The sequence below is a fragment of the Takifugu rubripes genome, chromosome 15 (genome assembly GCF_901000725.2).
Source record: "Takifugu rubripes chromosome 15, fTakRub1.2, whole genome shotgun sequence".
NCBI lineage: Eukaryota > Metazoa > Chordata > Actinopteri > Tetraodontiformes > Tetraodontidae > Takifugu > Takifugu rubripes.
The window spans coordinates 12,755,544-12,778,528 of record NC_042299.1 but is presented as its reverse complement, the minus strand read 5'-3'; the positions used below and the strand labels follow the sequence as shown (position 1 = coordinate 12,778,528).

Below are 22,985 nucleotides of genomic sequence, written 5' to 3'. Positions count from 1 at the left end.
AAGATCATTTTCAACTTTTCCAAAATAGGGCAAATTTTGATTTTCTATGTCTGAGGAAGGAAAAAGAAATAAAATTTTGCTTGTGCGCAACGATGTTGTAGCACCATTTTATTGACACATGATACTGTTTAAGGATCTGATGACTGGAAGATTTAAAAAGACAGTAGGCTCTCAAATCTCCCACTGGGAGGCTGCAGCTCGTGCACGGCTCCTAATGGTTGGTTGGCATTTCATGGCTTTTGTGGTTCCCTGGGAATAATCCTGTTCTGGACAGGATTTACTTGATAACACAAATAGAAAATGTGTTGGTTTGTGCTCTTTTGTTTGTCCATGTTTATAATAAGGATTTTCTTCTGTCCACGATTCAAACACACCCTCGGCGGAAACCAGTTGACCTGCACCCATTCAGGTCGGACGTTCAGGTCAGTGTAGCATACTGGCCAGCGTATCGATGAGGTTATCCAGACCCCACAGGTAACCATCCTCTCGATTGCCCTCTACCCATGGAGTCCGGTGGTCCACGGTGAGTTCTGGAGGCAAGGGTGCCGTCTTCCCAAAGTCGATCATCCAGACACCGGTCCTGCCTGACCAGTCGTGTACAAACAACAAGGAACTGCCCACAACCTGTAGGGAGACAGCTGTAAGAAAAAGGACCCAATACAAGACAAATGTGCTATATTAGGATACAAAAAGAACAAGATTTTCTACAGATTTCCCATAGGAAGTGAAAGTCTGTTAGCATGTTAGCTTTCATTAGCACATCTATATGTTGGTCAGTCAGTTATCATCTATCAATCATTTACCTTTAGTGGTTTTTTTACATTTAATTTTACTTTTGGCTTTCATAGGTTTAATGTGTTACTGAGCACTTTCTAAATGCAGTAATGAGCACAGTGTTCTGAAATCATTCCACATCTGACCTCATGTCTTCTGAAAAAGTCTGATGTCTCCAAGGCCTGCCGTAATTGTTTCAGCCGTATCAGATAGCCCCACTGTTGAAAGCCCAAATTGACATTTAAAAAGAGGATAAAGAAGATTTTCTTTTAACACAGTTAAAACTCAGGTGAGGGAGGGTCACACCCACCATGACGTGTTGATTGGATTCAACAAAGTTATCAAGCGCTTCTGTAACTTGAGCTCTGCTTTTGGTCCTTTTAAAGTTTGTGTAGCATTCTTCATTTGCCTTCTATGCGGGAAACATAAAGTGTACGGGATGAATGATAAAAGGGGAAGTAGAAGAAGGAAGAAACTGCATCATTCTTGAAACTCACCCGGAATCCTTCAATACGGAAACCCAGGCTGGTAGTGGAGCTCAGTGTCTCCCTCCACTGCATGTATCTGGTTTTCAACACTGCCTGCTGAGCTCGCTCCTGTGCTGTTGGGGCCTCTGGGTCCACAGCTACCATCTTCTCATACATATCCTTGCGGGGTTGCGGACGTTCTCTAGCAATCTGCAGCTCATTCTCGAGGTATGTGCTGTGGGGAACAGTGTGTCAGTGCCTGTGTTGTTGTTGGGAAAATAAGTATTGCAACGCAAGACTGGAAAACTTGAATTGTAATCATATTGATAGGAAATGAAACAACATTTAATCTCACCGGCTACCCATTTTGCAGTCCATGACAGCAGGTGTGCTGAAGTGGGTCAGCAGGTTATCCATCATGTTATAATCCTGCCCGTCCAGCGGCACCACACCATGGTATGCTGGGACAAACGGCCTCAAAGTATCCCCCATCAGCTTGAGGTAGCATTCTCTCTCCCCCTCACAAAACCTTTTCAATAGTGTTCCATATTCCCCAACACGAAAGCTCCCTGTGGGGCGAGCAAGGAAAAGATAAATGTTAATATTTTTAGTAAGATAAGGCACTTATCTAGTGAAGCACCTTCAGATTGGATATTTTGTGGTTGCGTTCTTTCATTATATATTTGCACACAACCTTAGACGCCCTTATTTTTGTACTAATCACAGTTCTGCATTCTTTACCGTGCATCCAGAAAACGGGATCTATTAGCTGCATATTTCTTTCTATCTTATCTTCATAGCAATACAAGAGCACCAAAGTCAATTCAGCCATTTTTAATCAGAATTCCATTCCCTGCAAAAAATCTTTGTACAATAAATAATTTTCTTGGTTGCTATATGTTGCAACTTTTGTCTTTTTAACTTCTATGATACGTAAAGAACAAACAAATGCAATACCTTTGAGAAAAATGAGATTTGAGAAACAAACCTGCATGCCCAACCACTTGAAGCCACTGCTGAGGTTTTTTAGGCGTCATGGGAAAATAAGATGAAGTCTTGGAACTGTGTTTATCCCATTCAGAGTTCTGCATCAGAATGTTGATGAAGAAAAAAAAAAGAACGTTAGTATGCAACAAAACACATTCACACGCAGATGAGTCTGCTGTCTGTGGTTTTCTGTGCTTTAGCAAGCAGACAGCACGGACCTCAGACTTCAGTCTCTTGACTTTACACCTGATGGGAGGTCATTGTCTCCATGGAAACAGCCCTATAATACCTCTAAATGAAGACATACGGTGGACATGGTCAGCTCTCAACTTCGTCAAACATTTACAAGAAGCACTTGTTTTCAATGAAACCTATTAACCAAAAGGAGTTCCAAGTTTTAAATTAATGCTGTGCTCACAGAAATGTTAGTACATTTATTATTTATTTGGAGGTAATTATTTTAATTATCATAGTTTTAGAAATGAGCAAAAGTATTATTTTTGCAAATATATAGTGTGACTTTGTTACACCTAATTCAATAGACCATTTGTGATTAAAAGAGAAGCAGCAGTTTTTTTTAATTTTATTCAAACATTTATCTGTAAAGATATAGTCAATTTGAGGGGTAATTTTATTTTCCTCTCGTAGCATAGTGGGTGTAATGTCGTCTATGGCCGATAGAGGGCGAAAGATACCCAATAAACACCGAGCTACCAAATATTTTGGATAGAAGAAGAGAAAACAGAGGCTCCGAATAGCAAAGAAGAAGAATTTAACGGTTCCCGGTTGTTGAACCGCCCCTCTGATGGTTTACAAATTATTTGGACTACACAGTAGCACCGGATAAGCAATCGCTCCACCAATTTTGCCAAGATATCGCAACAAAATGCTCCTCCAACGAGTAGCTATGTAGGTGTTGACAACTTTATATTACTCCAACCAAAGGTAACGTTTGCCCATTTTTATTTAGCTGCTCTTTGGACAGCGTATCGAATAACGCTGTGTCGTTCCCATAAAAGTAGCATGATTGGAAAACCGGGAGCCAGGTTAACTTTTCGCGTCCCCGTGCTGACTATTCATGTTGTCGTTGCTAGCTAACCATAGCTAACGTTGACCAATCGACATTAGTAGTATGATAATGTTAGCTTGGCGGTTGACAGAAAAGCAGTGGATGATGCAGGATCCACTGTCATTGTGCTTTCCGCTGATAATCTGGTGCCACGTTTGTGAAACGGCCGAATAAGCAATAGACTTAACATACTGCCACATGTCTCCTCATTTACAATCTCAAGATGCATAAATAAGAGCACGGTCACTCTTGACGGGAACAAGTGAAGTCATCCGCGAAATCGGATCGCATTGTTACCGAACAAATCAGCATTTTGTGCATAACTTACCCCATAAACCAAAGATTAAGACATTGTCTTGGTTCCCAGTGTGCGATATGTCCCAGCAGCAAGAACTTTTTCCTATAAAAATGAGGACACTTTTCGAAATGGACACGGCCCACTCGCTACCGCCCCCCCGCGGTGTGTGTGGAAAACGACGGGCTGTTCGTGAGATCAGCCAGGCGGAATTAAAAGAAAATGTGGCTTCAGAGAAATAATCACGCACTGAGGACGAAAACGTGTCATAATCAGACGTTTCTCCAAAGGGATGGCTTTGTCCTAACGTCTTATTAAATACAGATGTAGTGCATGCTTTTTTTGATTACAGTACATTCTATTTTTATTGACCACATTGATTTAGTCAGTTCAGAAGCTGTAGAGATTTGGCAGTATGTTTTGTATTATCCTGATAGCTCTTTTAGGTCTGATACTGTGAAACAAGAAGAAAAAAGGTCATCATAATCAGATCATCTCTGTCATTATCCTCTTGAAGTCAGTGTTTCACAGCAAAAATCACTGTTTTTTTTGTTCCTATAACAGATCCAGTAATGGAGGAAGGCTCTGAAGTGATAGAGGATATTGTCTTCAGAGGAGTGGAGTTTTCTGTGAAGATAGAGGTGATCAAGGGAGTGTTGATAGTAGAAATCTCTGAGCTATTGACAGCAGATCAGTGGAGGGGGGAGTTTGATCCTGCGTGTGAGTATTACACACCTATCATAATTTAAATGTCACTTAAGATACAACTAAAAATGGTCTCACCTGAAAACCTTTTTCCCACAGACGTCGAAGACCTCACCCGCAAAACTGGCAACTTCAAGCAATTCCCTATTTTCTGTAGCATGTTAGAATCTGCTGTCAGAAAGGTAAGTTGTCTGCAAAAATTGTTTAAAAAAAAAAAAAGCAATCCCAGTGCACGCTGAGTCGTTAGAACGATTTGAGCAGTCAGAATTTGCTTGAGGCTGTGGCAGCATTCGTTTATTCGAGTTCAGTGAGTCCACCTCAGCAAATAATACAGTTATTTCAAACCCTATTTCCTTCACAGTGGTGGGCCAAAAGGAAAGAGTCTGAGAGCTTTTTAACAGGAATGAAAGATGGCCCTTTGCCCCAACACCCAAAAATTCATTTTGGAACTAAAATGACATCACTGTGAAAAATGGACATGTCCATAACTCTTTTTTCAAAACAAACAGACTTTATTCCTGTTCTACAGCTGACGTAGAGTTAACACGAGTTTGCTCTTGCAGACAAGTGATTCTGTGACACTTGACCTTCTGACCTACGCTGACCTGGAGCTGCTGCGTAACAGGAAAGCAGGAGTGGTCAGTCGTCCCCGTGGCCTTCATCAAGCGTCTGCTCTCACCGCCAAGAGATATCTCATCCTCATATACACTGTGGAGTTTGACAGGTGTGAGACAGTCAGACTTCTTATTCCTGCAGCTGCTCAGGATGTCAGCATTATTACCCGTCGACCACTGTTGTGTTTGTAGGATACACTACCCTTTACCTCTGCCCTACCTGGGAAAACCGGACCCAGCGGTGCTTCAGAAGGAAGTCCGGGCACTAAAGGCGGAGCTTAACGCCGTCGCCTCTCACGGAGTCAACAAATCTGCAGATGCAGAAATACAGCGACTACGAACGGAGTGAGTTGCATTAAATGGATGCTGCACTTTTATGTGTGTATGTACTGGAGTGCACTTGACATATTTCCAGGGACTTTCCTTCAGTGAATACAAATACTAGTTTATTTACTAGTTTATTAACTCGATGTCACCTGCAGGCTTGCTCTGGTTAGAGAGGAGAAAGAGGCCATGGCTAAGGTCCTGGAACACCTGCAGTTAAGTGCTGGGAATTCCACGTCAGACAGAGAGGACTGGAGGGTCAGAGATGTTATGAGGACATTGGAAGAGCAGCTGATCAAAGAGCGGGCTAAAAGTCAACGCTCGGCAGCCAAGCGGTGCCAGGAGCAGCGGCTCCTAATGGAGCAGGTTCGTTTCATCAGCTGAAAAATGCTCTTTTTTTCCATTTTTACCTGAGTGGTTTTAATAGTTTTCTCCAATTTTGTGCTAGTTGGAGGAGCTGAGAGCGTCAGAGTTGGCGCTTCGCGTCCGGGTTAAGAGTCTCACCAGTGAACTGGCTTTCTTACGAAGAGGGTGAGACACTTTAGTCGTGTGCTCCATTTCCCTACAATGTGGAGTTAAAGCTTTCATGTCAGTCACATTTATTTCAGGTCTTAATCTGTTTCTGCAGCAGAGCGACTCCGACGTCAACTCGCTTGAACTCACGAGTCGACGGGGAAATCTATCGCTCGCTGTCCCAAGAGAGGAGGATGGGATATGGGACAGCCCGGGCTCGTTCAGGATCCCGGGAGCGCAGGGAAGACAGAGTTCAAAGGTCAGAGGAAAGGGGGAGAAGAGCAGACTCATCTGGCCCACGCCGCAGCATTCCCAGACCGTCGCCTTCTCCTACAGGTGCCTGCACGTTCGTCGTATTCCTGGCATCCAGCCTGCTATCGCTGACCTTAATATGAGCTCATTAATTATCTCACAGGGTCGCGCGTTCCGCGGTTTGATCCAACTGCTTATATCCAGGACCGACAGCGCCGGCAGAAAGAGGCAGAAATCAAAAAGTTTGTTTCCACCGCTGCTCCACTGATGATTGGTCGCTCTCGACTTTTCTTGAGATTCTTTGTGTATCAGACAGAGAAAATTACGGCGGGACATGCTGGCGTCACCCATTGTCCCCGAGAGGGGGCGGTCACGCTCTAGAGAGGCCTATCCTCAGCTGGTCCGGTCCAACAGCCGAGGCAGGAGTTTGTCTGTGGAGCGTCGAGGCAGCAGGAACTCCTCTGACGGCTCCGTGGTGGACATGGAGGAAATGACCAAAACTCTGTTCAGGTGATGGGACCACCGGACCACCCAAAAGTGAAGTCTGAGGGGGGCTGCTGCTTTTAATAGCTGTCTTTCTGTATTCACAGAGGCAAAATGCAGATGTGCAATGGACCCAGCGGGTTGAGTGAAATGGTAACCATCTGTCGGTGTTCCCTGCTGTTCTCACATTTCCCAGGAATAAAATGGAGCTGCTCAAAATAATCTATTTATTTTATCTTTTTCTTTTTAGTCTAGAAGTCGTCTGACCAGAAAACCATTAAGTAGCACTCCCACCTACAGAATGAAAGACAAAGGTAAGGCATCAATGTCTTTATAACAGTAAAAACTTTGAGGAATAGGACTCTTCTAAAGGTCCCATTGTCTTTAGGCCTGGAGAGCTCCGTCGATGCAGGGGCAGAGTTGTCAGAGATCGATGCGAGGCTGCAGGCACTTCAGGAATACATGAGAGATTTGGACACGGGACACTAACGGCTGCTCCAACCGCTCGTGGGAACGGTCCCTGATATCTGCACAGCAGGAAGTCTCAGCCATATTTATTATTTTTTACTCTTCAGAAACCGAGGAAGCACTACATCAATGTGAAGGATCCACTTTTTTTGTGAAGTAACTTTTTTGGGATACAACATTTTTAAATCCAACCTGTTACATAATGTAAAATTGGTCTGTAAATGCAGTTTTTACTTTACTAAACCTCAGATTGTGTTTAGTCTTCCTGATTGCTAATGTGAAAAAAGGGAGGTTGTGGAGTGGCTTGTCATCCAAAATCAAGAGTTTGAGTGTGTGCTTCAGCTTTTAACACACCGAAGACCAAACAAGCCGGCGTAACTGTGACGTGAACGTGTCAAACCCTTGTCTGTGGCCTCGTCGGCCCAGTGCATGCTGGGATACCTGTGCAGTTTAACACAAAATCAATTTGCCCATGCATTTAATTCATAGTAACTTTATATAATGTGTAAGAACAAAACCTTTGAAAAACTGACCTTTTTGTATTACAAATTTACTCCTGGACTGTAAATGTGTCCCGGTGGAACGGCTTAGGCGCGACATTAGACGACTGTAAATAAGAGAACTCCCCCATAACTGAAGATTTCTCAATAGTCTTTATTTGATCCGCGCATGTTCATTGTGTCAGCTGATGTGGATCCTGAAGGAAACCTTGAGGGGTCCTCGCCTCAGCGTGTTTGTCCTATTGACTCTTTTAAAGCTGATTACCGGTATTTGTTCACAAGCAAAAAATGATTCAAAAGCCAATGTCTCTTAATTTATTACAGTGTTATAAAAGTAGAAAACAAAATAAGCTGCTACTGTTGACAAGGCACAAGCATTCAAACCCGATTTGCAGCCTATTACATGGGGTCATCTACAGCTTTTATTCCAACCCTATGTGATATATGAAAACTTGTTATGCATCCGAAGGTATCGTACTTGAAGTGGTACCAAATAAACCAACCTGAAACTGCTTTATCTTTCATTTCTCTGCTGCGAAAGCTGCAAAACCAATACATTCGCCTCACGGTTCAGCTGGAATGAGGTCAAGACCCGCTCAAGTCTGCCCGGGCTGGTTCACCGTCTTCATGGACGCCTGCATCCCTTCAGTCCTTCGGCTTTTCAGGATGGTGTCGATGCGGCACGTCAGCTACGGAGGGATGTGAGCGAAACGTGAGACCGGCCGTTTGCACGTACAGCTCAGAGTGACGATCACTGAACTTACGTCCCGCTGATGCTGAAGAACGTCCTGACAGAACGCCCGTCTGCGTTCCTGCTCCTTCTCGTCCCAGGTTTTCCAGACCTGACCTTTGATTTTCACCTCCTCCTCAGACAGGTGAGGATACTGTTGCCGCTGTAGCGCAATAAATCACGTTAGAACCATCTACTTCAGTACAACCGTGGACAAAGGCAAGAAAACAGGAAGTGATCTCTGAATTGGAAAAAGCTTTCTCCCACCGTCTGTGACATGTACTCCTCCAGACTGTGAGACCTCAAGTTATTCAGCGACAAGAAGGCGTTCGTCACCGTCACTCTGGTTTTGTTGAGCAGCTCCTGCAACGACGTGTTCAAATGTAGTTCTTTATACCGACAGAGACCAGCGGCGACATTTGTGAAAAGGTAGACGTACGACGAGCTGCACGTCCGTTTTGGTGTCCAGGTTGTCCTCGCTCTGGCTCAGCCCGAGCGGATTGGCCGCGGTGGCTGACTGAGAAAAGCAAAAACAAGGTTGCGGTTACATTTGCTGCGTCGCTGCGTCCAGATCGGGCTCCATAAGCGCTGACGAATCACCTCGGCCTTGTACTCGGCCCAGGCAGCTTTACGTTCTGACTCGCTCAGCTCCTCCTCCACCTTGTGGTCCAGCAGAGAGTCGTGCTCGTGGAAAGACACTATCTGGTCTTTGCAGGACTTCAGCAGCTCTGTGATTATTTTTTCCTGGAAAGCCAAACACCAAAGTCTTTCAATATTGCCAATCCTTCACCGTCGAGGAAGGGAGCTACAACCTACGACCTTTGGCACAGCAGAGGAGCTTCTTCTGCTCTTCTGAGAGTTGGGCTCGTGCAGCAGGTCTGGCGTGAACGTGTAAAGTTCAGTCAGCTCGTGAAGAGTGTAGTGCCTCTCGATCTGCTGCTGGTCCACCACTCGGTTGGACAGAGACTGCTTGGTCACCTGCCGGTCATAGATCTTTTCCTCCATGGTGCCCTGCAGGTGGAAAATGATCGCAACGTAAAATCCAGCAGATCCATGAAGGATTTCTTTTCCTTAACGTAAAACACAATAAACACGTTTCCTTAACTGAATGTAATATTTTCCCAAGGAGCTGTTAGCTTACCTGAGCTAGGAAGCGATAGATGAACACTGGTCTGACCTGGCCGAAGCGGTACACCCTGTAAATGCTCTGCACGTCGTACGAGGGGTTCCAGGACGCGTCAAAGATCACCACCCTGCTGGCGGCGACCAAGTTGATGCCGAGTGAGCCGGCTTTTGTGGAGAGGAGAAGCAGGTTGCACCTAAAACAAAGTGGAACCGGTTTTACTCCAGCGCGATCGCTCAGGACGGCGGAAATGACGCTCAGCTCTTCTGTACCTGCTGTTGGGGGCATCATTGAACTCATCCGTCCACTTCTTTCGGAGCTCTGCTCCGACGCTGCCATCAATACGGAAGTAATTAACATTCTTGTTGAAGCTGGAAGCTGACAACAAAAAAGAACCAACTCAAAACCGACACCTTCTGGAAAGAGATGTTAGGAAATTTATGGTCATTTCAGCAGGATACCATTGGCTAGTGATGGCATAGCGAGACTGTGGGACGTCTGAAGGAAGGTCTCGATCAGATCTAATGAGAACAAGGACTGACTGAAGACGAGCCTGGAAGAGCAAACAGGGACCGGTTACACATTTCTGTTTTTACATAAACGTCTGATCGGATTTTTAAAGGAGACATACACTTTCTCCTCCAGCTCCGCAGCCAGCCTCAGGATCTTGAACAGCAAGACCATCTTCCCCGAGTGCTCCATGATTTTGCCGTCAGCTTCCGTCAAGAGATTTCTGAACCATCCCTTGTTTTCATCAGAGGCCCCTTGTTTCCAGGAAGTAACAGGAGAAGTGATGTAAGTGTGAAGCTGCAAGGCTGAACACTAGTAAACACGGAGCTTTATTACCTTTGACTGCTGGAGCTTCAGTGGAACCAGAAACAAATCCTTGATCTCCTTTATTCTCTCCCACTTCACTAGATCAGGAAACATTGTGAGTTTAGAAAGCGCCTCATATCTACAAACATACGTCCCCAAGACTTTTTAAAAACAATAAATCAACTTAAATATGCCATTAGTGTGAGAAGCATTGAAAAAGCTCAAAAGTAATAAGTGTGAGGTGTCACGGTGGCGCTAACCTCTGAGCTACCGCCGCTCCTTCCCATCTCATCTGATCTGAAGATTTGGCTGCTTCCTGACTTTTCCTGGATTTTTCCTACAGTCCAGGTTCAGTTTTAATCTCAATATTTTGAGAAAACAAATTTAAAAAAGAAGATTTTCTGTGACCTTTCTCTCCCAGTTGAGCTGCAGACACCAGGGGTGGTTCCAAATGTGACTGAGTGCATGAAAATCTTTGAAGAGGTTCGCGCCCGTCCTCCCCCTTATATTAGCCGTCATGGAACCCACAGCTGGCAAACAAGATAAAAACCAACGTTCCGGGTAAAATGTTGAATGCAGAAACTCATGGTGACGTATTCTTACTGGTGATGTGATCGAGGTAATGGCGGTACAGCTTATACTGCAGCGGGGTGATCCTCACGGCTAACACGTACTCCTGTTTGGGAGGCAGAAACTCGGCCAGCACTGAATAATCTTTCCTCTGCAGAAAGAGACACGGCTTTAAGACGGGAACGATGACTCGGGGCCGAGGGGACGTTGTCCTTGTTTTCGACCTGCACGCATCCAGCCAGCATAGCGTGAAGCACGTGGGCTCGTTTCTTCATGAGTCGGACGTCTTTGGACGTGGAATCGGCACACTGGCCGTTCTGAATGGGGTTGATGAAGCGGTTTCGGAACTCGCGGAGTGAGCCCAGAAGGTTGTTCTTGATGAAATTCGCCATGCAGTGATCTGGGAGAAAGAGAGCACAACTCTCATCGCAACAGAGAAGGGGGCAAAGATTTAGAAACGATGATCATTTGGGGGCAATCACTGTCCGGGTTACCTCAGCATCCTCCCTGTGTAGGATTTAAATAACGAGTTAGCTATAGCGTGGTGCAGACTCACACTCAACCAGGTTGTTCTGCAGCGGTGTCCCTGTTAGCACCACCCTCCTCCTCGTCTTTATTGCATTCAGAGCTTTGGAAATTCTGGAGCCGTTGTTGCGCAGCATGTGTCCCTCGTCACACACCACAAAGTCCGGACCTGAAAAGACAAACGGAGCAGAGCTTGTGGAAACTCAGCCGGCTCCAAACCTGGGTTAGATGGTACCCCTCCTGAGTGATCCAACCTGGATCCACCAGTATGCGCTTTAGCTCCTTCCTCGAGGCCTCGTCGTTGGTCTTGGGGGCCAGTGACAGGATTCGGTACAGCTCATACCCCATTACCATGACCCCGCCCTCTCGGTACCATTTCTGCAGAGCAGCGAGACGGTCCGAGAGATTCTTTACTGCCACCAGATGTCCAACCTGCCACACGAGATTGGTGTCACCATTGGGTGTGAACCGCTCCGCCTTGATACAAACTGCTGTGCGTACATTTACTCTGTCACTTCCCACATTCCTCTGCCATTTCTCAAACTCATAAACCCAGTTGAGAACCGTGTTCAGTGGACAGACCACCAGCGCCGTTCTAAACGTCAGGTTGTCTGACAGCAGCACGGTGTGGAAGAATGTCACCACCTGCCAATGGGAAAGACAAAAGGAATGTTGCCCTAGGGAACAACCTGGAGAAACAGGAATCTAAAGGATATCTGGGATGTTGATCACCTGCAGCGTCTTTCCCAGGCCCATGCAGTGCGCCAGTATACATCCCGACCCATGCGAGGACTTGGTCTTCTTGACTGACTCGCAGCAACAGTCCCACATGAACTGGACTCCTGGGTGAGAGGAGACACAAGTCAATAATGCCTCGGCCAGCTGGGGACCGGCTCGCTCCAAATGTCTCCTGCAGAAGGACGAAGCACAGCGGCACAGGGCTCGGACTAACCGTCCACCTGGTGCGGCTTCAACCTGGTCACCAGGTTCCGGTGCACCTGAACAAGAGGCGTCTTGGTCTCTTCATCCTGATCCAGGATCAGCTTGGTGGTGATGGCACACGACCCCTCAAACACCTCTCTCCTGTCCTCCATCTGCTGTTCCCGCTCTGCCAGGCGCTTGCACCTCTCCTCCTCCTCTCTGAGGGCCTCCTGGGTCTCCGAACGCAGGTTCTCATCGTCGATTATTCGGCGGATCTTTCTGCGACCTCTGGGCGTGCCTTTAATGCTCGACTCGTCATTGGAATCTTCTTTACCACTCTTTAATTAAAAAAAAAAAAGCCACATCACCAATGACCAGACGCGTGACTGTTAAACACCGGAGAGCCCAGAGACACTGAGTAAAAACAGGTACCTGTTCACTGGAGTCAGACAGCAGGATGTAAGGCTCTGGTTGCTTCTGCTCCGAACTCTTCAGGTCCTCCTCCACTTCACTGGACGTAAAAAAAAGGAAACATTAACTCCAAAGTGTGTCCGTTATGTTGCAATGCAACATGTAGTCGTGGTAACACGTAACTTATTTAAATCCACTGTTAGCCAACACTGCTTTGAACTTTAAAGCAGTAAAGAACGCTTCGACTTGTAGAAATTTAAGAATATGCTATTACATGTGACTATACTAGAAGTCAATCACTTTTAATGCGAGTCTTTAAAAAAAGAAGAAATCTTTGTTACCTTTTGGGTTCGTCCACACTGATCTCTCCCTCCGACAGACTCATCTCGTCACTCATCCAGCCATCGTCCGGCTCCGACTCCTCAGCTTCGTCTTCGGTGGCGCCGTCAGCTTGACACAGGTCACATTCAGGCATTTATGTGGAAACTTCCCGTTCGGGAGGATTTACTAACAGTGATGGAATTCTTACAGCTCTGCTCTTCCTGTGCCAGCCTCCCTCCTTTCCTGTCCGATGCCGCCTTGTCCCTCGAGGATCCTTCATCTAAAGACAGCTTGTGCTTGAGTAGCCAGTGACCTGCGCCGGCCTTACAGGACCCGCTGAGGGACGAGTCCGACGCGATGTCCTCCCCTGCTGCACAATCATTCCGTTTTCTCACACATGGACATTTCATCAAAGACTTTGTCAACAGCTCTGCAGTATTTACCTACAGCGGAGATCTTTACGCACTAAACCTGTGTTTGATCATCATTTCCTTTAAAACCCCGAAGGTTGCGGTTCCCTGCCTGCAAACCCTTTTCAAATTTAACTCAACCTCCCATCACATTTCATAAGAATAATGAAATGAAGCCAGCAAATGTGCTACGTAGAAACAGACTTACCATCTCCAACGGTAGCATTCTTCTCGTCTCCTTCTCTGACCTCCCGATCGCCGTCTGACTGTGACTCATCGGCCTGCGTCTCCTCATCCCAAGACATATCATCGCTCGAAGAGAGGTTGGCTTTGATTTGGGCCAATAGTATTTTCTTAGCGATTCTTTTAGAAGTAGAAAAAAAGGAAAAAGGTGCCTGAAGTTCATTTCATGCTCAGTAACATCTTGAGTTGGTAACATTTGCTTTAAGAGTGACATTGTTTTTGGCGCCAGGGTCCTTGAGCGCTCGCACCGCCCGCCGTCTTTCTTGACCTTCGTAAAATTTGGAACGCCGCATAAAGTGAACTGCACCAGCACACGAATACACAAAATGTAAATGGATTAAACAAAAACGAGACTGAAACATTTTTAAGATTAAGAATTTATTCCAACAAACAGGTATTTTTTTTCATTAAAAAAAGGACACTGACTTCATTCTCCTCAGGGAAACTGACAATGATACAATCTCCAATATCCTTTACTCACTCATTGATTTCTTATAATAGAAAAATCACGGGGGGGTAGTAGCTTAAGTCCATTCACGCATGTAGACTAGCTCTTCTAATGAGCTAAAGGCTTTTTAAAGACACCTGAACCAGTCAGTACAACCAGTCAATAAACAAATAACGCACATAAGTTCATGATACATGCTTTCAACAGGTAAAACATTTATGGTTTCAATACCACTCATCATTCCAGTCCCCCTTTAACATCCACTAATGTCCAGTCTGCATAAACCGAGGTTGCCCCTGACGACGGGGGAGTCTAAGAGGTGGCAAACACGGGAATATGGGTGTGGCTCTACCTTCCGTGGTCAACTCCATGCAGCCTTGAGCGTGAGGGTAAGAGCCAGAAAGTTTGAAAAGGTGTGGTAACGTTTAGCAAACCAGCGGAGGGCAGCCGGGGATGAAGAGGAGGCGGCAGAAGAAGCACTCGGAAAATTAACAGACTGTTGCTGGAAGTCACGTGATCAAGTCCGTTTCATGATTCTATCCCACTGATCAAACACTGTAAACATTGCCGCTGACCATTTCCTACGAGCGCAGCTGAAAACAGACTTTAGATCAACTGGATGCTGATCAGAGGCTACAAAATCCCAGATAAAAGTGAATGTTGCCTAACAGCACTGCATTCACTGCGGTGCTGTGAGAAAATCCAACCTGGAGGGGGGAAAAAACAAAAAACACGAGAAAAGACAAACATGGGCGTCATTAAAGGCACTATTTTTGCATCCTAGATCCCCCCCCCCCCCCCAGACAAAACTACCCCATCATCAACCCCATCATGCTTTATAAATATCACCTTGGAAAACAGTTAGCAAATCAATACTGAGACTAATATGCTTTCCCAAATGGTCAGCAGTAATGTTTAATCTAAGTATAAGACAGAAGGGTGAAAAAAAACAACCACACACTGAAACCACTTCCATATTTTAGTGGGAAATAGACGGCCTCAAAGACAAGGTGCTGAGAACAATCAAGCAAACACTCGGGTCCAGTGACTGTTCTGCTGTGCATAGAAGTTTCTTTCACAATTCTAAAAAGCTCGCGTGCGTTTTGCATCTCCGAAAGCGTGACTTGTGAAAAACGTGCGCTTTTTTCCAGTGCAGTTGTTGTAAAATGGCGTTGTTACGCCCCTACGAGACTCCCATTTGACGCCCTCAATCTCTGAACAGCGCCCAGTTCTCTGCAGAACCAAGACAACCTTTAATTTACTTTAATTGTGATAATGTAGTTAGTGCCAAGTAACGACACTATAGAGGAAAATGACGGAAACGCGCTCCTGAAAAGGTGCATCTAGTAAATGGTACATTTCAGCTCAGGGAGGTAATGCAATCATTTTCTGATTGATATTGTGATTGTCAAAAGTGCTCGGGTCATTCCGCATCCTCCCGCTTTCAGCACCTGCGTTGCAGAACGGAGCAGAGCAGCATGTTGCCCAAATGCTGGCACTAAACACACTGCGGTCAATTATCGCTCCACTACATTCAGGCAACAAACTAATTCCTCTGTATTCTGACACTTCTGTAAGGCTTCATTTTCACTTGTTGACGATGTTTTTCGTCTACAGCTTATTTTAAATGTTGCTTCTGCGACGCACAGGGGATCGAGGTTTACGAATCGTTCTGTGCTCGGCTGGAACTTTACGCTAGCGGAACTGCAGAGCGCACTAATCACCTCCCTCTACAGTACACATGGGAATTTACAACACTAAAATACACAAACAGCAAAAGTCAGCGTTGCGTAAAAAGGAGCAAATTGTAGAATATGTAGCGGAGAGTCGCAGAGGCCCAAAGAGAGCGTTACCATAGAAACGGGACCTCGTGAGTGAGACTCCTAACACACCATTGGTGTCATCAGGGCTACGGTGGGGATTGGGTTCTGTACGTTGGTACCGGGCGTTTAACACTTTGACTGCATATGTTGCTGCTGGAACTGAGGATTTAGAGGATTGTTTAAAAATCTGTAATTAGCAGGTTATTGGTCGCTTTATCTTAACGACACACTGGAAAAATGCACCGCTGGGATCAAACAGTAAAACCTTCCGGAAAACACAACCCCGAACCAATCAGAAGATTGAATTTGCCTAATTAGCAATAACTAAACTAAATGTGCCTCCAAGAACTTGCATATAGGTTATACTTTTGTGCACGTCTGTTAGCCCACTTTATTTTGATTTGAGCAAAGTCACACTGTAAGACCACAATTGTAACTTTGGAAATTTAAAAAACATGACAAAAGCAAACAGATAAGTTTACAAGGTGAAGCACAAACTCATAGAAGCTCTTTCCATGCCATAAATGAAAATCAAATGGCAGGTCCACTTTCATTTTTGGAAGCTGAGAAAGAAAAATCTCTATGTGCAATTTTCGCTAGCAATGTGCTTACTCACAGTAACAAATAAAGGAGGTAACAGTTTCTTTGGCCAAAGATGATAATAATAATAATAATAATAATAATATAATAAAAAAGGAAAGCCGTGGGTCAAGAAGTCTTAGAAGGCCATGGTATAAGACACGTATAAGTTATTGTTCAAATGTATGCTCACAATTCTTCAAATAGGTGAAAATACTTCCCCTTTCAGTGTATCAGCGCTATACAAAGGGAAGCGTTGTACAAGAAGGAATAAAAATACTCAATCAAAGGTATGTAAAATTGACAGACTGGATTATTTACTAAATGAAAACAACACAAGCAGACAGTTCTGCTCCTCAGTCACAGGCTCATCCTTCATCAGGTTCCCTCACACTGGTCAAAGTGCACCTCTAGAACACGTATTTGATCTCTGCAGCACGACGGCAGCTACGTTTTGGTCTTTTCGATATCGATAACCTAGTTTTAACACGCAAGTTGGTCGATATGACACAGGGGTTGGTTTTCGAAGGTGCAGTCTTTCGTCCACACCTAGGGTGTTTTTCAAAGTCTACGTCCAGGCGTTTGGAACCATACCTATTTTCCGGATCGTCGTCATCCTCTGCTGTCCACAAGGGCCCAGATTCAGAGGGCTCCTCATCACCTACCCAGAAAACACAGATTAGAAATACAAAAAAAAAACAATTGAATGATGTATATTTGTTGTGCAGATTATCTGAGCTAAAATAGACATTTTTTTCCTTTTTTTTATTGAATGAAAAGTCATCCAAGCCTCACCGGATGACTGATGGAATGCTGCTGCCCCCATTAAGGCCACTTCTTCAGTGATTGGTTTGATCTTCTGATCGTCACTGCTCGAGTCATCGTGGACGTCTTCACTCGATGAGGACGTCGTTTCCTGGCCAGCTTTAGCCTCGGCTGTTCCGGCCTGTATCCTGTCTGAGCCCTTCTCTCCTCTTTTGACAGGCTTTTCTCTCGAACAGTGCGCGTCTTCCTGGGAATCTTGATCGTCGCTCGAGGATTCTGTCCTTCTCTCCCTCCATAACTTGACTCTTCTGCTGCCAGAGAGTGACTCCGGGGAACGGTCCAGCAACTTGCGTTTGCGGCGAGTTTTCTCGGGCAACTTTGGGCTGCTCTTATTCAACCAAAAGATACATTTCTTGGCCACCTTAGCGGGGACCTTGTCACCATCCTCTTCGCTCTGAGGCTCATCTGAGCTTTGTGCTAATGCTGCCCGGTTAATCAGTGCAATGGGGACTTCGTCCGAGTCCGAATTGTCTCTCATGCCGTTCAAACTCTGCACTTCAGAGTTGTCGGCTGCTAGTGAGTTGGAGGTTTCCTCCTGGGAAGAGTCGCTGTCGCTGTTTGCTGCTGAAAATGAACATTTGGCCTTAATATCACTGGGTCGACGCAGAGGTGTGATCTTCAGGCGAGGAGATCGTCGAGTCCCAGACTCTTCTGCATGTAAAGACATACTGGATTTGTACATCTTACTGTCACTGGGTTTATCTTCCGATCGACTCAGTGACCCTGACTTTTCATTCATGTACATTTTTTGGGAAGAGTCAGCAGTGGGCTCCCTGTTCATAGTTACAGGAGTAAGTTTTACCACTAGTTTTTTAGTCATGCTGACGCCACTTTCCGAAGGTTTCAGGCGACTCTCTGGATCCCCGGAATTGTTCATGCTCTCCCCAATGCCGGGAGGTGCCTGTTTTCCTTCTGCGAAACATTTAGGATTTGAATCGTCATCCATCAGATGTTCCGCTGCCAATTTCTGCAAGTCACATAAGCATCTTTCGTCAGCGATAGTCAACTCTACGTCTGCTTCCGTAGCAGTTTGTGTGTTGGCGTTGTCCCCCAGGAACCTCTCCCAACAGCTCGCCACATCCAAATCATTGAATTCTTCCTTCAGACTTTCCTCTAGAGCCGACAGTGACTTTCGCAACCCTTTAACTACTGACAAAAAAGCATTCAGGTACAGATTCCGAACCTCTGGTGTTCGTTTGTTTGTTACGGTATGAATGAACGTGACGAAAGTTCGGTTTAAAAAGTTTGTCGAGTCTATTAAATGTTTCGCCGTTTTGGTAGCGTCCTTGGAAACCTGCAGCGTGCTGTAGTTGAAAATGACATTCCCATCCATGCCGGTATGATCCCACTTATCTAAAGGAATGTTCTGCGGAAGCCGTTCCACTCGGTTCTGCCTGCGTTGCTGAGAAAAGAGGCTCTCCATGTTTTCCAGGATTTTGTTGCAGGCCGTCACCAGACCAAAGAGCGGCTCTGGGTTGCACACATAGCAGTACCAGTTGCTTGCCACGACATTGGATAGTTCTTTCCTTCCCAAATTCCTCAGAATACACTTTTTGCAGAAGGCGTTATTGCAGAAGTCGCAGCAGATCAGGTTGCCTCCTTCAGCGCACCACCTGCATGAGAGCAGAGTTTAGAAAGGTTTTCTCCAGGTCAGGAAAAAGGATTTTACCATGAATAATTTAAACACAAACTCTACCTGCACTGCTCGTCCATTCCTTCACCATCTTTACTGATGTCATCACTTAAATAATATTTATAACACGCCTGAGAAGATATTTACAGATGAGTCGATTAAAAGGCTACCAGAACACAATGTTGAAACTAATGATAACGTAGCAGACTCACTTTACAGACAAGTACTTTCAACACAGGATGTCGGAAGAGAGAATCTCTCTGGAAGTGGTTAATTTGCCGACCACATGCAGTGCAACTGACAATTTCCATGTGTTCGCCTCCTGTATTGAAAAAACATTTGCATTAACATTAAGGGCGATAACTGTGTTTAACAGTCGGGCTAAAATGGAAAAACCACCCAGTTCCCCCTCTGCTCGAGCACATGAAGAGCCAAACGCTGTAAGCTTTCCACCATTACAATCTATTGCTCTAATGGCCGTGCATGCAATAACCAGGCGTGTGGCAGTTTATAAAATCTGGAAGTGACTGACCCCCACGTCTTCTTGAGAGCACGTTTGGTTTCCTGCTGCAGAACTCTGGACCCCTGAAGCCATCTCTTCCATTATCAGCAGGTTCAGGCTGCACGAGGACTGTGCCTGAGAACATTAAAGGCACATTTGGCTAAAAATGTGTTTTGCAGTCATTCAGAACAGTACACACATGTGCTTGCCCAACAACTGTAAAATTGGTTGGATTCTATTATAATAAGCACAATAATACAAGAAATGTGTGTCCACAAAATGCTGAAACTGATAGAAGAAATAACAGATGTGGCTCCTCTGCAGGAAATTCAGGGTAATTTTATGGGTTCGGGGCCATTGGTGTCCACCCAAAGAGCCATTTACAGGAACTTTAGCTGCGACTAATCAGTCCCTTCACCAGGGTAGGTACTTAGAACGCCCCCCAAAACTCCTGGATGGGGCATTAGGTGTTTCTTGGAGCTGAATGGAAGCACATTCTGATGCCATTAGAAATCACCAAAACAACAAGTTTTTACACAAACCATCAACCACCTCAGCTCTTCCCACATTCTTCTCCTCCCTCACTGTTTTCTTTATGATTTTGGCAGGTTGCCTGGCCACTGTTGAAACAGTGGCGCAACCATTACACAGCACTTGAAAGTGCTGATGTCCTACCCCAAGTGCCAAGTGAGAGGAAGTGTTCCCGCAATGTTCCTGCCCCCAGTATTTAACAGGAACCCGCGCAGTGGAAACAGACCTAAGCTGAATATGTTAAGACCAACCTTTGGGCAAACTGGCGACGTCCAGGTGACCATTTGCATTGAGCAGAGGTTCTGAACTTTCACTTGCATTCGAGTCCCCAGATTCATCCAGCCCCGAGTGTCTTATCACCACAGAGGGTTTTCTGGAATAATGAGAGAAGTAATGGGTTACAGACTTTATAGGTTCACCTCTCACCCACTTATCTTCATGCTGCTTTTCCTATGCAAACAAAATAGGTAAGAAGGAAAACTCACCTTCTTGAGTATCTGGCATGCAGTTGTGCCTACAGGGCAAGACAGGGGTTTAGGCTACTTGGCATTTCTAAAGCACAACTTTTTTTTGTTTAAACTGCAGCAGTAATGTATCAATTTTTCTCAATAAATAAGATTTATTTATTATGTTTTGATGAAAACATCTGGACACTAACTGCATCAAAACCATTATCAGATCTGACGATCCTTGTCATCAGGGACCGTTAGCATTTATTTAATTCAAGCAGAATTAAAGTCACCTGACTAAAAACCATCCTGCTAGCACCATATAACATTAATCCCAACATTTCCTGACTGGCTGATGCACCTGTAGGAGAAAGGTTGTTGCTATGAAGCTCAACCTGAGCTTGGAGGTATACTCCTCATTGTAGTGAGAAGAGAGAATAATTGTGGTTTTAAGCAGTATAATTACAAATAACAACGGTGTGTTGGGGTTCCTGTGATCGTTGCACTATATAAATTTACCTCCGTCACAGCTCGACCTGTTGTGTTTTCTGCAGAGCATCTGTTTGCCAGACCTGAGAACCAGAAAACACTTTTGTTAAGAAAATGAAAACTCATAATTCATAAATAGGATAATTAAAAACTGTACCATCCACATCCTGCGAGGCTGCATTATGCTTGTTGTCCTCAATGGTGGAGTGGGCCAAATACTCGTGTAGTTTGTTGACCAACACATTCAGCTTGCTGCTAGACTTACTGCATTGGGAAGGAAAAGCATGATAAACTATTGACCATACAGACAACTAAACATTGATGTTTTACATTACATTTTTTCTGGACAATACACAAACTAACACTTGAATGCATATAATTGTTCTTTAGATTAACATGGAGGTTTTTACTGTATAGTTTTACTGTATAGTTTTTGTATCCATAGTTCTATAACAGATTGTATTTTTGTCATCTACTTTGTAGACATTGTTGTGCAGTGAAACCTGCATTCATCTATGCATACGACAATAAACACTTGTCAGAATTCAAAGGTGGTCTTTAATGCAGCAGGTAATGCAGCTTTTTGATCAGACATGAGGAGGTTTAAACTAAAGTCAGGCAGCCCTTTTGTTCATTTGTTTCCAACACACATAATAGAAAACACAAAAGCTGTCATCTTAAAGCAGTCACAACGGTGGTTACAGAGTGTCTCAAAAGCACTTTTAACACTCGAAAATGGTCAAAAACTCTAATCCAAAAGATCCCGCTAAAAGTATTTTGAGGGATGGCCTGCGACTCTGCGTCAACGCCAGACCTACAGCCAGCAACTTCAAATCCCTGCTCAAACAGGGGATCTGCACTAAAGTTTGCTGGTTAGGCAAATGAGATGCCTTTTTTCAGCAACTTGATATTTGCAACCATGAAAATTGGTTGTTTATGTCTGCACAAGTCTGATATTGACTTGCAACTCATCAGTAAGCAAAAAGTTGTGGTTTTCTTGCTGTCTGATGGTTAACTAAGTATGACAGTTTATTACACATCTTTTAGTGATTGATAAATGATGCATGTAGGTGATCTACAGCAAACTAATGAGATTATAATGCCATATTATCAGAAACAACGAATTAAAATGTAAGGGTTTATCTTGTTGCTGTACAATTTAAGGAATTTAGTAATAAAGTAGACACTGGCCAAGACGCTTAAGTGTTAGGTATTTAAGGATTCCAAACTATGTAAAACGAGATAAATGTTGATATATATATTATACATTTGGGAATACTTTTAAAATAAGGCATACGCAATTAAAAATTACCAGTGAAAACTATTTTGTAGAATTTTTCGAAGGTTTTGACAACTCTAGCGATTAATATTGTCATAATGTTGCAGTCGTGATAATTATTCAAACACAATAGGCCTATGGAGTAACTATCGCCGTAAATTTGGATTTGTATCTTCATTGTTAACTTAGCAATAGCGACGAGAAAATATTTATCATTAAATTATGTCCGATATGCATTTAATGCGATGGCGAAAGTCACCCACGTCTTGTATGAGGCAACACTCGGGCCCAAAAAACACCTAATTATCAGTTGCCAGCTACACAATTATTGCCATTATACCAGTAGTTAAGGTTTTAGTTGCAACAATTAGCTGCTGGTAAGCTAACTAGCCGTCGTGTGAGCCTGTGCAAAAAACATTTAACAGAATGTTTCCACCTCAGCATTGCCGCAGAAATATCCCAATCCACGTCAATAACCGAAATGGTCCTTATAGTTTCCTGACTGCATATCATTTAAAATAAATACAGCGTTCTCTTTACACTCAGCATCCTTCTATTCAATGCTAAACTAGCATCGAGGCATGTTTCTTCGCACTTCCTTTATGTTTGTAAATCACTCGCAGCTTGTTAGTAAAATACTCGTTACCGCCCCCTACCGGAGTGGGAAATATCTTAAATTTCAAATTTGGAAATGACTGAATTTTACTAAAACGAATATAATAAAAGGCTTTTTTTCTGAAAGGTTAAGGTTACCATGAACTCTTTAAGAGTACGGTAATTATCTATGCCTGGTTTTATTTGCTTTGACCTCTGCCTTCTTCCTGTGTATACCACTATGTTTTGTGTTCTGCGATTCCTTCCGTCCATGAAATGTCACGGTAAACGTGATGGGGTCCACCCAGTACA

The 22,985-nt window shown here is 44.4% G+C and overlaps 3 protein-coding genes across 7 annotated transcripts; 1 reads left to right on the top strand and 2 right to left on the bottom strand.

Annotated features, from left to right (window-relative positions):
• Positions 1 to 78: 78 nt before the first annotated feature.
• itpkca (inositol-trisphosphate 3-kinase Ca) lies at positions 79 to 3,752 on the bottom strand. 3 transcript variants are annotated; one of them, XM_011611493.2, is made up of 7 exons: positions 3,626 to 3,752; positions 2,230 to 2,326; positions 1,597 to 1,810; positions 1,272 to 1,476; positions 1,085 to 1,186; positions 921 to 992; positions 79 to 624 (listed from the first exon to the last, which is right to left on the bottom strand). In XM_011611493.2, the coding sequence occupies exons 2-7, from the start codon at positions 2,276 to 2,278 to the stop codon at positions 424 to 426; spliced, it is 843 nt and encodes a 280-aa protein (XP_011609795.1). In that variant the 5' UTR covers positions 2,279 to 2,326; positions 3,626 to 3,752; the 3' UTR covers positions 79 to 423. The 3 variants fall into 3 exon arrangements, with proteins under 3 accessions (XP_011609795.1, XP_011609796.1, XP_011609798.1); XM_011611494.2 differs by having other exon boundaries at positions 1,085 to 1,183; XM_011611496.2 differs by having other exon boundaries at positions 496 to 638.
• Positions 2,989 to 7,963, top strand: ccdc61 (coiled-coil domain containing 61). Of its 2 annotated transcripts, none has more exons than XM_029848052.1 (13): positions 2,989 to 3,173; positions 4,157 to 4,312; positions 4,397 to 4,479; positions 4,861 to 5,021; positions 5,104 to 5,256; positions 5,394 to 5,601; positions 5,684 to 5,766; positions 5,867 to 6,084; positions 6,164 to 6,242; positions 6,313 to 6,510; positions 6,591 to 6,648; positions 6,734 to 6,797; positions 6,872 to 7,963. In XM_029848052.1, the coding sequence occupies exons 2-13, from the start codon at positions 4,165 to 4,167 to the stop codon at positions 6,970 to 6,972; spliced, it is 1,554 nt and encodes a 517-aa protein (XP_029703912.1). In that variant the 5' UTR covers positions 2,989 to 3,173; positions 4,157 to 4,164; the 3' UTR covers positions 6,973 to 7,963. The 2 variants fall into 2 exon arrangements, with proteins under 2 accessions (XP_029703912.1, XP_029703911.1); XM_029848051.1 differs by having other exon boundaries at positions 5,864 to 6,084.
• Positions 7,753 to 22,699, bottom strand: LOC101066212 (transcriptional regulator ATRX-like). Of its 2 annotated transcripts, none has more exons than XM_011611498.2 (34): positions 22,516 to 22,699; positions 20,958 to 21,064; positions 20,831 to 20,883; positions 20,348 to 20,376; positions 20,114 to 20,235; positions 19,362 to 19,466; positions 19,042 to 19,151; positions 18,893 to 18,960; positions 17,167 to 18,809; positions 16,966 to 17,032; positions 13,487 to 13,641; positions 13,077 to 13,238; positions 12,889 to 12,997; positions 12,569 to 12,647; positions 12,168 to 12,474; positions 11,948 to 12,057; positions 11,717 to 11,860; positions 11,470 to 11,647; positions 11,247 to 11,384; positions 10,915 to 11,090; positions 10,724 to 10,841; positions 10,529 to 10,650; positions 10,381 to 10,457; positions 10,151 to 10,218; positions 9,936 to 10,068; positions 9,766 to 9,857; positions 9,577 to 9,682; positions 9,323 to 9,500; positions 9,001 to 9,192; positions 8,782 to 8,925; positions 8,621 to 8,698; positions 8,449 to 8,544; positions 8,216 to 8,344; positions 7,753 to 8,140 (listed from the first exon to the last, which is right to left on the bottom strand). In XM_011611498.2, exons 1-34 carry the CDS (start codon positions 22,590 to 22,592, stop codon positions 8,048 to 8,050), a joined length of 5,565 nt encoding a protein of 1,854 aa, XP_011609800.2. In that variant the 5' UTR covers positions 22,593 to 22,699; the 3' UTR covers positions 7,753 to 8,047. The 2 variants fall into 2 exon arrangements, with proteins under 2 accessions (XP_011609800.2, XP_011609801.2); XM_011611499.2 differs by having other exon boundaries at positions 13,077 to 13,235.
• Between the last annotated feature and the right edge of the window lie 286 nt (positions 22,700 to 22,985).

Bases quoted from the DNA above. Each gene is read 5' to 3' on its own strand.
- itpkca (XM_011611493.2), bottom strand. From the start codon at position 2,278: ATGACGCCTAAAAAACCTCAGCAGTGGCTTCAAGTGGTTGGGCATGCA. The intron at 1,477-1,596 runs GTGAGATTAAAT...TGTTCCCCACAG, and splicing joins GACTGCAAAATGGGTAGCCG to CACATACCTCGAGAATGAGC. The intron at 1,187-1,271 runs GTGAGTTTCAAG...TTTCCCGCATAG, and splicing joins TCCGTATTGAAGGATTCCGG to AAGGCAAATGAAGAATGCTA.
- ccdc61 (XM_029848051.1), top strand. From the start codon at position 4,165: ATGGAGGAAGGCTCTGAAGTGATAGAGGATATTGTCTTCAGAGGAGTG. The intron at 6,649-6,733 runs CGGTGTTCCCTG...TTTTCTTTTTAG, and splicing joins GTGAAATGGTAACCATCTGT to TCTAGAAGTCGTCTGACCAG. The intron at 6,798-6,871 runs GTAAGGCATCAA...CATTGTCTTTAG, and splicing joins CTACAGAATGAAAGACAAAG to GCCTGGAGAGCTCCGTCGAT.
- LOC101066212 (XM_011611498.2), bottom strand. From the start codon at position 22,592: ATGATATGCAGTCAGGAAACTATAAGGACCATTTCGGTTATTGACGTG. The intron at 12,475-12,568 runs GTACCTGTTTTT...TTTTAATTAAAG, and splicing joins TGTCTGACTCCAGTGAACAG to AGTGGTAAAGAAGATTCCAA. The intron at 9,683-9,765 runs GTATCCTGCTGA...TTTTGTTGTCAG, and splicing joins TATGCCATCACTAGCCAATG to CTTCCAGCTTCAACAAGAAT.